This window comes from Leucoraja erinacea, chromosome 3, assembly GCF_028641065.1.
Source record: "Leucoraja erinacea ecotype New England chromosome 3, Leri_hhj_1, whole genome shotgun sequence".
Lineage (NCBI taxonomy): Eukaryota > Metazoa > Chordata > Chondrichthyes > Rajiformes > Rajidae > Leucoraja > Leucoraja erinaceus.
Window position 1 is genome coordinate 28,545,855 of NC_073379.1, and position 13,023 is coordinate 28,558,877.

The 13,023-nt window shown below is 46.4% G+C and overlaps 1 protein-coding gene across 10 annotated transcripts in view; it reads right to left on the bottom strand.

The window, feature by feature from the left end:
* bnc2 (basonuclin 2) overlaps positions 1-13,023 on the bottom strand; it is a 533,367-nt gene that overhangs the window by 210,775 nt on the left and 309,569 nt on the right. For all 10 annotated transcript variants that reach the window (XM_055632361.1, XM_055632358.1, XM_055632357.1 and 7 more), the window contains one exon: positions 3,172-3,407. In XM_055632361.1, coding sequence (XP_055488336.1) covers positions 3,172-3,407 — 236 coding nt within the window. The remainder of the gene's footprint in view (positions 1-3,171; positions 3,408-13,023) is intronic.

The window sequence follows — 13,023 nt, forward strand, 5'->3', positions numbered from 1 at the left end:
AAGGTCAGCATGGAAACGGAAAGGGGACTTAAAATGGCTTGCAACTGGGAGATCTCACAGACCCTGGTGGACAAAAACGGTCCTGTAGTCAAGAACATTGAGTGCAAGAGATGAGGTTGGAAGAGGTGTCTCTGGAAGGGCTGTTTGGATCACTGAATGGTAAGATAATTTCTCTCTCTCTCTCTATCCTCTCAGTTCTTCGACACAAGAGACTGCGGATCTCAAGGCACGGTGGTGCCGCGGTAGAGCAGCAGCCTTACAGCGCCAGAGATCCGAGTTCGATCCTGACTATGGGTGCTGTCTGTATGGAGTTTGTACGGTCTCCCTATGATTGCATAGGTTTTCTCCGGGATATCTGGTTTCCTTCCACACTCCAAAGACGACAGGTTTGGCGGTTAATTAGGTTCAGTAAAATTGTAAATTGTCCCTATTGTGTAGGATAGCACTACTGTGGACCGAAGGGCCTGTTTCCATGCTGTATGTCTAAACTCAAAAAGTCTAAATGATGCTAGAATCTTGAGCAAGAAACAAACTGCTGGAGGAACCTCAGCAGATCAGCGAGCCTGTGTGGAGAGAAAAGGGCAGACAAGATTTTGTCTTGAGGCCCTTCCTCTGTTCTAGGGTTACATTGAAAACTTTAGATTTTCAATTCTCAATCCCCAGAATCAGCACACTTGTTTATATCATAGTAGTTAACATTCAGACATTTTATGCGTGCATGCATAAAATTCCTGACAATGCTATGACTTCAAGAGCATCGCATTGATGTACTGCCGAGCAATCCACCGCCATTACACGCTTGTCATACGGTCTGATGAAGATTGACTCCATTCAGTGAAATGGCTCTTACATTAAGTATGCTCAATGGTCTAAAACCTCTTAGCACATCAACAAAAGGCGCTTGGAGACTGTGACCAGGAGAACGAACTTGTGCAGAGCTGGCTCGTGGAAAATACAGAAAGTGACAGAAAGTAAACCTTTACTTTCACAAGTCCTACACAAATCTAAATATTTCTGTTCAGTTAGAGACAACAGATTCATGCGGATGGTTGGTGGACTTTATGGCATTTAAGTGACACCTGCTTACATCCATGGCCATGAAAGCCAAGAACTATTGGATAATCACCAATAGGCAATGCAGAACATGGTCGGAGTTAAATTCATTTTGAAATCCCTGCGCAGCAACAAATTCTGAAAACCCTTCAAAAAGAACATTTCCCAGCACACTAACAGCATTGAAATCTTCAGGCAAGGCTTGTTCATTTGTTCAGGGGCCAGGGGAACAGATGAATGAGCCTCAAGAAAAATAGAAATCTGCAATGGATTTAGGAATTGTGGTCCTGAAAACACAGGGAACATCACATCTGGGTGTGATCACCCGCGGCTCTGGCCCCTGTTGCTGATCCTGGCAAAAAACTAATGCAATCTTTAATTAGCCTGGCGCTAGAGGGTTTCCTGCACTTGAGGAAAAGACACCAGGTATCTACCAATATCAAGCTATAAAAGTGATTGAATGTGGAGAGTAGATCACGGCACTCATCATCTCTTGCCAAGTATCTCCTCTCATGCCTCCCAACCACTATCTAACACTGTCCACTGTCCTCTTGTTAAGGAAGCCATGCTAAGAAATATATATATATATATATATATATATTTTATAAGTTCGCTCTTTTGGAGTGCAGGCTTGACCCTAGACAAGTCACGGGCAAGCTCCTTGAGATGGTCAGCATCCCCAAACAATCCTGCATCAACCCAACAGAATAATGAAAGGCGGAGATAGAGTGGATGAGAAAAGGGTATTTCCACTGGTGGGAGAGTCTAGGACCAGAGGTCATAGCCCCAGAATTAAAGGGCACTCGGTTACCTCCATCACAAGCAATTGCTAATCCTGAACAGAATCCGCACCATCCATGCAAGAACAGCCCATCACCAGCATAAATGGGGGGTGACAGACAGCCCTGCTTGCGACTGTGGACATCCAGACCAGACCATCCCACACATCATGAATGACTGCTCACTGAGGCTTTTCCCTGATGGCATCAAAGCCATCCACCCAGTAACTGATGTTGTCCTGGCCAGGATGTCTACCCTTGATCTACAACGTTAGGCTATGCATGCCATGCGCAAGAAGAAGAGGAAGAGAAAGGAGGCGAGGAGGATCTTCTGTCGTCAGAAGGTAGTTAATCTGAGGCCGTCAGTGGATATTTTTAAGCAGAGATAGACAAATTCTTGGTTGGAACGGGTGTCAAGGGTTATAGGAAGAAGGCAGCAAAATTGGATTAGGAGGCGGAAATCAGCCATGATTGAATGGTTGAGTAGACTCGATGGGCCTAATTCTACTCTTATAACATGTGCACTTGTGTGAACTGCGCACTCAGCTCATTAAAGGCCAGAGGCAGAAGTTTTCACACAATGAAATCACTCCTGCTGCCCCCCCCCCCCATCCCCTCCCCCCCGCCCCCCCACCCATACCCCCCCCTTCCTCCCCCCCCCCCCCCCCCCCCCCCCCCCCCCCCCCCCCCCCCCCCCCCCCCCCCCCCCCCCCCCCCCCCCCCCCCTCCCCCCCCCCCCCCCCCCCCCCCCACTCCCCCCCCCCCCCCTTCCCCTACCCTCCCCCCCCCCCCCCCCCCCCCCCCCCTCCCCCCCCCCTCCCTCCCCCCCCCCCCCTCCCCCCCCCCCCCCCTCCCCCTTTTCCCCAACCCTTCCCACCGCACCAAATGTTTTCCAGGCCTAGAGAGATGCCATTGCGGTTTCTAGATCTGGAATCTATAATTTTCGCTGTCTAAAATCTACATCTTTTTATATCTAAGATACAATGAACAATCAGTCCCAGCCTATGGGCACATATGCTGACAAATGCCCACAATAAGGAGAAGTATGCTGAAACTACCATTCATTCAGCCCTGCATCACATCAGCAAGTTTGCAATGTATAATATGCTTATTTTTGGATTGATTTGGAAAAACGTATCTCAAACTTCAAAATGAAAAAACCCCAAGGAGCTGGCTGGTTCAGAACTAACTGTGAATGGCAAAGTTTATTGTTGCAAGTGTGCTTTCACATTTAACAATACGTGGGGAGCTGAGGATGAGAATAAGAACGTGGTTAGAAAGACATGCTGGGAAGCAGAGCAACTCTCTTCCTTATTCCATACATCCCGTTCATTCCTACCTGAAGGATGTAACCACGGACATAGTCTCGGAGAGTCCAGCCAAGGCCGTGCAGGATCTGGAGCACTTCCTCTTGTTTGAGGACGCTGAAGAGACGATCGAGGAGGATCTTGAGGCGCACTGGCACAGCCTGAGTCCCGTACAGCATCAGGCTGCTGATGTCAAATACCACGTTTGATTGCACAATCTCCACCTGAGTTGGGTGGTAGAGATGCTGGGTGCTGAGCTTATCCAACGCTAGGGAGAAACAAAACGGAACGTAGTCATTGAGATGTACAACATGGAAAGATGTACAAACACGTCAGACCAAGTGGTCCACATTTGAGCAAGATGCACATCTCTGTTAGTCCCATTTGCCTACGTTTGGCCAACATCCCTCTAAAAATGTCCTATCCATGTAGCTGTCCAAATGACTTTTAAATGTTGTTATTGTATCTGCCTCAACCACTTCCTCTGGCGGCTCGTTCCATAAATACACCACTGTCTGGGAAAGTTGCCCCTCATGCTCCTGTTGAATGTTTCCCCTCTCAACTTAACCCTATCTATTCCCATCATGACCTTATACACCTCTATTAGATCATTCTCAGTCTCTACACTCTAGGGAATAAAGTACCAGTTTACCCAACATTTACCTCAGTCACTCAAGTCCTGGCAACATCTCGTATATCTTTTCTGCACTCTTTCCAGCTTAATGTCATCTTTCCTACAGCAGGATAAGCAACCCTGAACACTATATTTCAAGGGCATCAACTCCAATACAACTGCAACATAATGCCCTAACTTCTATACTAAATGCCCCTTACTGATGAAGGCAGCGTGCCAAAAGCCCCTTGTCGATCTGTGACACCATTTTCAATGTGTTCTGAAATAGTTTCTCCACACAGAACAGAATGATATCACTTAGCAAATGTGAGCTCTTCAAACAATGAATTGAGCTAACATGAACATAGCACAGGGTGAATTCCATCTGACATTGGGGAATGGAGGTCTGTATCACCCCTGCTCCAAAAGAATAAAGGGGTTTGTGTCATATGGATGAGAAACTGGCTTAAGGACAGAAAGCAGGAAGTTCTCAAACAGGGGGACAGTAGCAGTGTATTCCCCAGGGATCAGTGCTGGGATCTTTGAAGGCCTTCGATAAGTGTCGCACGTGAGGCTGCTAAACAAGATGAGAGCCCATTGTATCAAAGAGAAGCACTCGTATGAATAGAAGATTTGCTGAATGGCAGAAGGCAAGGGGTGGGAATTAAGGTAGCCTTTTCTGGGTGGCTGTTGGGGACTAGTTCTGCAGGGCTTGGTGCTGGGCCGCAACTCCTCACATCGTATATTAATGATTAAATTTAGTTTAGTTTAGAGATACAGCGCAGAAACAGGCCCTTCGGGCAGACCGAGTCCACACCAACCAGCGACCCCCGCACAATAACACCACCCTACACACAATAGGGACAATTTACACTTATACCACACCAATTAACCTACAAACCTGTACATCTTTGGAGTGTGGGAGGAAACTGAAGATCTTGGAGAAAGCCCCCGGGGTCACGGGGAGAACGTACAAACTCCATGCAGACGGCACCCGTGGTCAGAATCGAACCCGGGTCCCCGGCGCTGCAAGCGCTGTAAGGCAGCAACTCCACTGCTGTGCCACCGTGCTTCCCTTAGACGATGGGACCTTTGTGGCCACATTTGCAGCTAATACAAAGATAGGTCGAGGGACAGGTAGTGTATAGGAAGCGGGGAATCTGCAAAAAGACTTGAACAGGTTGGGAGAGTGGGCAAAGAAGTGGCAGATGGAAAACAGCATATCAAAGTGTGCGGTCATGGACTTTGGTTGTAGGAATAAAGACGTAGACTATCTCTAAATGGGAAGAGGATTCAGAAATCGGAGGTGCAAAGGTATTGGGAGGGCTGGTGCAGGATTCCTGAAAGATTAATTTGAAGATTGAATTGGTAGTAAGGAAGGCAAATGCAATGTTTGCATTCACTTTGAGAAGACTAGAATATAAAAGCAGGGATGTAATGGTGAGGCTTTATAAGGCACTGGTCAGACCGCATTTGGAGCAGTTTGGGCCCCATTTCTGAGGAGGGATGTGCTCATTTTGGAGAGGGTTGAGAGGAGGTTTAGGAGAATGATCCCGGGGATGATTGGGTTAACATGCGAAGAATGTTTGATGGCTCTGGGCCCACTGGAGTTTAGAGGGACAAGGGAGAAATCTCACAGAAAGTTGCTGAATAATGAAAGGCCTGGATAGAATGGACATGGAGAGGATATTCCTACTAATGGGAGAGTCTAGAACCAGAGGGCACGGCCTTACAATAAAAGGACACACCTTTAGAAAGGAGATGAGGAGGAATTTATTCAGCCAGGGAGTGGTGAATCTGTGGATTTCACTGCCAAGTTGGCTTTGGAGGTCAAGTCTTTGGGTAGTTTTAAAGTGGGATTGCAGATTCTTGATTAGTAAGGGTGTCAAAGGTTATGGGGAGAAGGCAGGAAAATGAGGTTGAGAGGGAAAGATGTATCAGCCATGATTGAACGGTGGAGTAGACTTGATGTGCCTAATGGCCTAAATCTGCTCCTATGACATGAATTTGTAAACCTGTTTTATTTGATATGCATCAATAACTTTCGTATAGTATACAGGATCTAATTTCAGAAAGTGCAGAAACAGAACTTGGAAGTGTGGTAAACAATGCGGAAGATAATAAGGCCTGAAAGTTGTTGCCGGCTAAATGGACAGACAAGTGCCAGCTGAAATTTGGCGGCGCGACTCACCCGTTGCAGCGGCCCCTACAGCCTGTCTGTCTTTTTTTTATTTTTTGTCTAGTTAAATGTAGTGTTTGTGTTTTTAAAGTAAATGTGTAAATGGGGGGGGCGGGGGGGGGGGGGGGGGGGGGGGGGGGGAGGGGGAAACTGTTTAAATCTTTGAGACCCGACTATGGGGCCTAGCAAGCAGCCTCCAACCTGAACTTCCAGTATAGAGACTGCGGATCTGCGGACTCACCATCGTGGGGCTGGCCGGCCTCGGAGCGTGGGGAGCGGCGGTGACTCGCTGCTGCGACTCGACTCTGGGGCTCGAGGGCTCCAGAACGCAGCCGCAGGTCCGGTGGACCGGGACATCGGGAGCTCGCGGGTCCGGGGGGAGAGAGAGAGAGACCGCTTCCCGGAGCTCCCGCAACGCGACTTCTCCATTGTCACGGGGTTGGAACAACCCGGACCGGGACAGTACATCACCCGGCACGGCTTCATGGCCGTGGGACTCACCATCGCCCGTGGGGGTTCCAACCTTGGACTTTCAGACCGGGAGCGGGGCCGTAAATCGCCCCGCGCGGCCTAAAATGGCCGTGGGACTTATCATCACCCGCCTGGGGCTTGGACATCGGGAGAGACACGGAGAACAGGGGAGAGAAAAGACTTGCCTTCCATCACAGTGGCTTCACTGTGATGGATGTTTGTGTGAATTTAATTATGTGTATGTCTGTAAGACAGTGTCTTTGTTTGTATGGCTGTGGAAACAACATTTCGTTTGAGTCTCACTGGGGCTCAAATGACAATAAATTTGTATTGTATTGTATTGTATTGTAAATTTAATACGTAGAGAAGCCTGAAGTGAAAAACTTTGTCAGAAAGAACGAGAATATAGACTAAACGGCACAGCTTTAAAAGGTATGAGATGCAAAGAAGCGAGGTGTACGTATACATACATTTTTGCAAAAGGCAGGGCATGTTATAAAGGTATATAAAATTGTTGAATTCATAAGCAGAGGGTCAGAGCACAGGGAGGTTACGTTGAACCTCCATAAAATGCTGGTTAGACCACAAATAAAATATTTCATCAAGTCTGGTTAGCAATCTCACAAGCTGTCCGCTCTGGATCACTTGGACTACAGTTCATCGCGTACAGCTCAGTATTCAACACCATCATCCCATCCAAACTTGTTATCAAACACGGGGAAATGGGTCTCAGCTCACCCCAATGCAAATGGATCCTTGACTTCTTCTTCAGCAGCAAATCACAATCAGTACGAATTGGCAACAATAGAATAGAATCTTTATTTGCCACGCAACCAGTGTTGGTGGTATTTGGGTTCGGTACATGATTGTACACTGCTTTAGTCACATTAACACATATAACAATACAGATCATAGTAATAAAATGCATCCATACCACATCACAAATCACAAATCTCACCAACAGAACAGAGTGCAAAAGAACAGCCAAAGACCATAGACAAGACAATCTATACATCAAGAGTCCTTAGTGTTGTCTGTTATTGGAGGGAATTGAGTGTTCTTATTGCTGAGGGGAAGAAGCTGTTTTTAAAACGGGTGGATTTTGTGGCAAGTGACCTGAGGCGCCTCCCTGAAGGGAGAGACTGGAAAAGGTCGTTTGCTGGGTGGGAGAGGTCCGAGATGATCTTTATTGCCCGCTTTGAGGTACGTTGGAGGTAAATGGAATGGATTGAGGGGAGGGGGGAGTTGATGGTCCTGGAGGCCTTGGAGACAATGCGCTGTATTCTGTGTAGTGAGTGACTGTCAGTGTTTCCGTACCAGACTGTGATTGAGGAGGTGATGATGCTTTCGATAATGGATTGATAGAAACGGACCAGGAGGTGTTTGTGGACTCTGAACTTTTTGAGCTGTCTGAGGAATGATAGGCGTTGTTGTCCTTTCTTAATGATGTGGTCTGCGTTGATGTGCCATTTTAGATTATTGCAGATATAGGTGCCCAGAAACTTGAATGAGTTCATGGAGGTTATGGGATGGGAGTTGACATGGACCGGGGGTTTGGGGTTTTGTTTGCATCTGAAGTGTATGGTCTATATTTCCTCCTCCATAAGCAGCAGCAGCAGCAGCAGCACAGGACTGCATGCTCATTCCCTGCTTTACCTATTGTGTACCCATGACACTTCAGCCAAACACAGTTCCAATGCTGTTCGTAACTTCGCTGATGACACACGTCTGTTGTTGGACAGTTATCATGTGTGACTTTAATCTACGTATAGATTGGGGCAACCAAATTGGTTGCACCACTGAGGAGCAGAACTTCCTGGAATGTATACAGGATGGTTTTTTAAACCAATTTGTGGAAGAACTGACTAGAGAACAGGCCATCCTGTAGTGAGAAAGGATTAGTTAGCGATCTTGTTGTGCAAAGTCCATTGGGCAACAGTGACCATAATATGGTGGAATTCTGCATTAGGATGGAAAGTGACAGAGACTTGGGTCCTGAACTTGAATAAAGGAGACTTTGAAGGTATGAGACGGGAATTGGCTAGGATAGACGGGCAAATTATACTCAAAGGGTTGACGGTGGAGATGCAATGGCAAAGATTTAAAGACTGCTCGGATGAACTCCAAAAATTGTTCATCCCTGTCCGGTGAAAAAATAAAACGGGGAAGGCTGCTCAACCGTGGCTAATGAGGGAAATCAAGGATAGTGATAAATCCAAGGAAGAGGCATATCAATTGGGCAGAGGACGCACTAAACCGGAGGACTGGGAGAAATTTAGAACTCAGAGGAGGACAAAGGGGTTAATTAAGAGGGGGGGAGGGGGGAGAGCATGAAAGAAAGCTTGTGGGGAATATAAAAGCTGACTCTAAAAGCTTCTTTAGATATGTACAAAGGAAAAGATTAATGGACAAATGTAGGTCCCTTACATTCAGAGACAGGTGAATTTATAATGGGAAACAAAGAAATGGCGGAAAAGTTAAAGGGTACTTTGTTCTGTCTTCACTAAGGAAGACACAAACAATCTCCCAGAAATACTAGGGGACCGAGGATCTAGTGGGAGGGAGGAACTGAAGGGAATCCGCATTAGTCAGGAAATGATGTTAGATAAACAGTTGGAACTGAAGGCAGATAAATACCCAGCGCCTGATGGTCTGCATCCCAGAGTGCTCAAGGAGGTGACCCTAGAAATCGTGGAATCATTGGGGTTACATTGGAGCCAATGTAACCCCACTTTTTAAGAAAGGAGGGTGAGAGAAAATGGTAAATTATAGACCAGTTAGCCTAACATCGGTAGTGGGGAAGATGCTTGAGTCAATTGTTAAAGATGTTATCGCAGTGCATTTGGAAAGCAGTGACAGGATCGTTCAAAGTCAGCATGGAATTATGAAGGTGAAATCATGCCCAACTCATTTTCTGGAATTTTTTGAGGATGTAACAAGTAGAATGGATAAGGGAGAGCCAGTGGATGTGGTGTATCTGGACTTTCAGAAAGCCTTTGACAAGGTCCCACACGAGAGATTAGTGTGCAAAATTAGAGCACATGGTATTGGGGGTTGGGTATTGACATGGAGAACTGGTTGGCAGACAGGAAGCAAAGAGTAGGAATTAACAGGTCCTTTTCAGAATGGAAGGCAGTGAGTAGTGGGGTGTCGCAAGGCTTGGTGCTGGGACCCAAGTTATTAACAATTTCTATTAACGATTTAGATGAGGGAATTAAATGTGATATCTCCAAGTTTGCAGATGACACAAAGCTTGGTGGCAGTATGAGCTGCGATGGGGATGCTAGGGTGACTTGGATAGGTCGGTTGAGTGGGCAGATACGTGGCAGATGCAGTATAATGTGGATAAATGTGAGGTTATGCACTTTGGTGGTAAGAACAGGAAGGCAGATTATTATCTGAATGGTGTCAGATTAAGAAAAGGGGAGGTGCAATGAGACCTGGATGTGCTTGTACATCAGTCACTGAAAGTATTGCGAGAGGATTTGAGTTTAGGAGCAAGGAGGTCCTACAGCAGTTGTACAGGGCCCTGGTGAGACTGCACCTGGAGTATTGTGTGCAATTTTGGTCTCCTAATTTGAGGAAGGACATTACTGCTATTGAGGGAGCACAGCGTAGGTTCACCAGGTTAATTTGCAGGATGGTGGGACTGACATATGATGAAAGAATGGGTTAACTGGGCTTGTATTCACTGGAATTTAGAATAATGAGGGGATCTTATAGTAACATATAAAATTCTTAAAGGATTGGACAGGTTAGATGCAGGAAAAATGTTCCCGATGTTGGGGGAGTCCAGAACCAGGGGTCACAGTTTAAGAATAAGGAGTAGGGCATTTAGGACTGTGTTGAGAAAAAACATTTTCATCCAGAGAATTGTGAATCTGTGGAATTCTCTGCCACAGAAGGCACTGGAGGCCAATTCACTGGATGGTTATAAGAGAGAGTTAGATTTAGCTCTGAGAGCTAAAGGAATCAAGGGATATGGGGAAAAAGCAGGAAGGGGTACTGATTTTAGATGATCAGCCATGATCATATTGAATGGTGGTGCTGGCTTGAAGGGCTGAAGGGTTGAATGGCCTACTCCTGCAACTATTTTCTATGTTTCTAATAATGGGTACTGATGAGTCGGAATATAGAAGGGAAATTGAAAATTTGATTGAATGGTGGCGGGACAACAATCTTACTCTCAACGTCAGCAAGATCAAGGAGCTGATCGTGGACATTAGAAGGGGAAAGCCGAAGATTCACAAACTTATCTTCATCGACGGGTTGGTGGTGAAAAGAGTCAACAACTTCAGGTTCCTGCCCATGCATATCTCTGAAGATCTGTAATGTGCCCAGCACACTGATGCAATCATGAAGGAAACCCACCAATGCCTCTCTCTACTTCTTTAGAAGATTGAAGAGGTTCAGTATGTCGCCAAACTTCTACAGGTCTCCGGTGGAGAGTCTTCCCAACTGGTCACATCACGGCCTGATTAACTCCATCACCCAGGAATGAAGAAGTTTACAGACAGCAGTGGACACTGCGCAGGTCCATTATGAGTAATGGCCGTCCCACCATTGAAGGGATCTGCAGGAGGCGCAGCCACATAAAGGTAGCCAGCATCATCAAAGACTCACACCACGCTGGCCACACTCTCGTTTCACTCTGACCAACATGAAGAAGGTATAGGAGTCTGAATGCCTCAATGAGACTCTTATCATTGTTTTAAACTCTAGTGAATGTAAGCTAAGATTCCTCACTCCTCCTACCGGACAAACCCCTCATCCCAGAAGTCAATCCAGTGAATCTACATTACCCCTCCAAAGACTATTCAAGACAATGCATTCCTGGTTTGGTTCCCCATCCAACATCGTTAAACATTCATTCACCCTACCATTGTCACATATGTGCCATCTACCAGATACCTCGGTCACTCTGTCCCAAATCTGCAACTTCTCCCACTGGGGTCCAAATCCTGGAACATATCCACATTAGGCAGGAAATGGTACTGGATAGACTGTTGGGACTGAAGGCTGCTAAATCCCCAGGGCCTGATGGTCTGCATCCCAGGGTACTTAAGGAAGTGGCTCTAGAAATCATGAACGCATTGGTGATCATTTTCCAATGTTCTATAGATTCAGGATCAGTTCCAGTGGATTGGAGGGTAGCGAATGTTATACCACGTTTTAAGAAAGGCGGGAGAGAGAAAACAGGGAATTATAGACTCATTAGCCTGACATCATGGGGGAGGGGGGGGAAGATGCTGGAGTCAATTCTAAAAGATGAAATAGCGGCACATTTGGATAGCAGTAACGGGATCGGTCCAAGTCAGCATGGATTTACGAAGGGAAAATCATGCTCGACTAATCTTCTGGAATTTTTTGAGGATGTAACTAGGAAAATGGACAAGAGAGAGCCAGTGGATGTAGTGTACCTAGTAGAAAGCATTTGATAAGGTCCCACATAGGAGATTAGTGGACAAAATTAGGGCACATGGTATTGGGGGTATAGTGCTGACATGGATAGAAAATTGGTTGGCAGGCAGGAAACGAAGAGTAGGGATTAACGGGTCCCTTTCAGAATGGCAGGCAGTGACTAGTGGGGTACCGCAAGGCTCGGTGCTGGGATCGTAGCTATTTACAATATACATCATTGATTTCGATGAAGGGATTCAAAGTAACTTTGGGAAATTTGCAGATGACACAAAGCTGGGTGGCAGTGTGAACTGTGAGGAGGATGCTTTGAGAACGCAGGGTGACTTGGACAGGTTGGGTGAGTGGGCAGATGCATGGCAGATGCTGTTTAATGTGGATAAATGTGAGGTTATCCACTTTGGTAGCAAAAGGAAGACAGATTACTACCTAAATGGTGTCAAGTTGGGAAAAGGGGAAGTACAACGGGATCTGGGGGGTCCTTGTTCATCAGACAATGAAAGTAAGCATGCAGATACAGCAGGCAGTGAAGAAAGCAAATGGCATGTTGGCCTTTATAACAAGAGGACTTGACTATAGGAGCAAAGAGGTCTTTCTGCAGTTGTATAGGAACCTAGTGAGACCACACCTGGAGTATTGTGTGCAGTTTTGGTCCCCTAATTTGAAGAAGGATATTCTTGCTATTGATGGATTGCAGCGTAGGTTTACAAGGTTTATTCCCGATGGCAGGACTGTCATATGCTGAGAGAACCGTGCGGTTGGGCTTGTATACTCTGGAGTTTAGAAGAATGAGAGGGGATCTTATTGAAACATATAAGATTATTAGGGGTTTGGGAAACATGTTCCTGATGTTGGGGGAGTCCAGAACCAGGGGCCACAGTTTAAGAAAAAGGGGTAAGCCATTTAGAAAAACTTTTTCTCACAGTTAGTTGTTAGTCTGTGAAATTCTCTGCCTCAGAGGGCGGTGGGTGCCGGTTCTCTGGATACTCTCAAGAGAGAGCTAGATAGGGTTCTGAAAGATAGCAGAGTCAGGGGATATGGGGCGAAGGCAGGAACGGGGCACTGATTAGGGATGATCAGCCATGATCGCATTGAATGGCGGTGCTGGCTCGAAGGGCCGAATGGCCTACTCCTGCACCTATTGTCTATTGCACCCCAACAGCACAGTGGTAGCATCTTAACCAGAAGGGCTGTAGTAGTTCT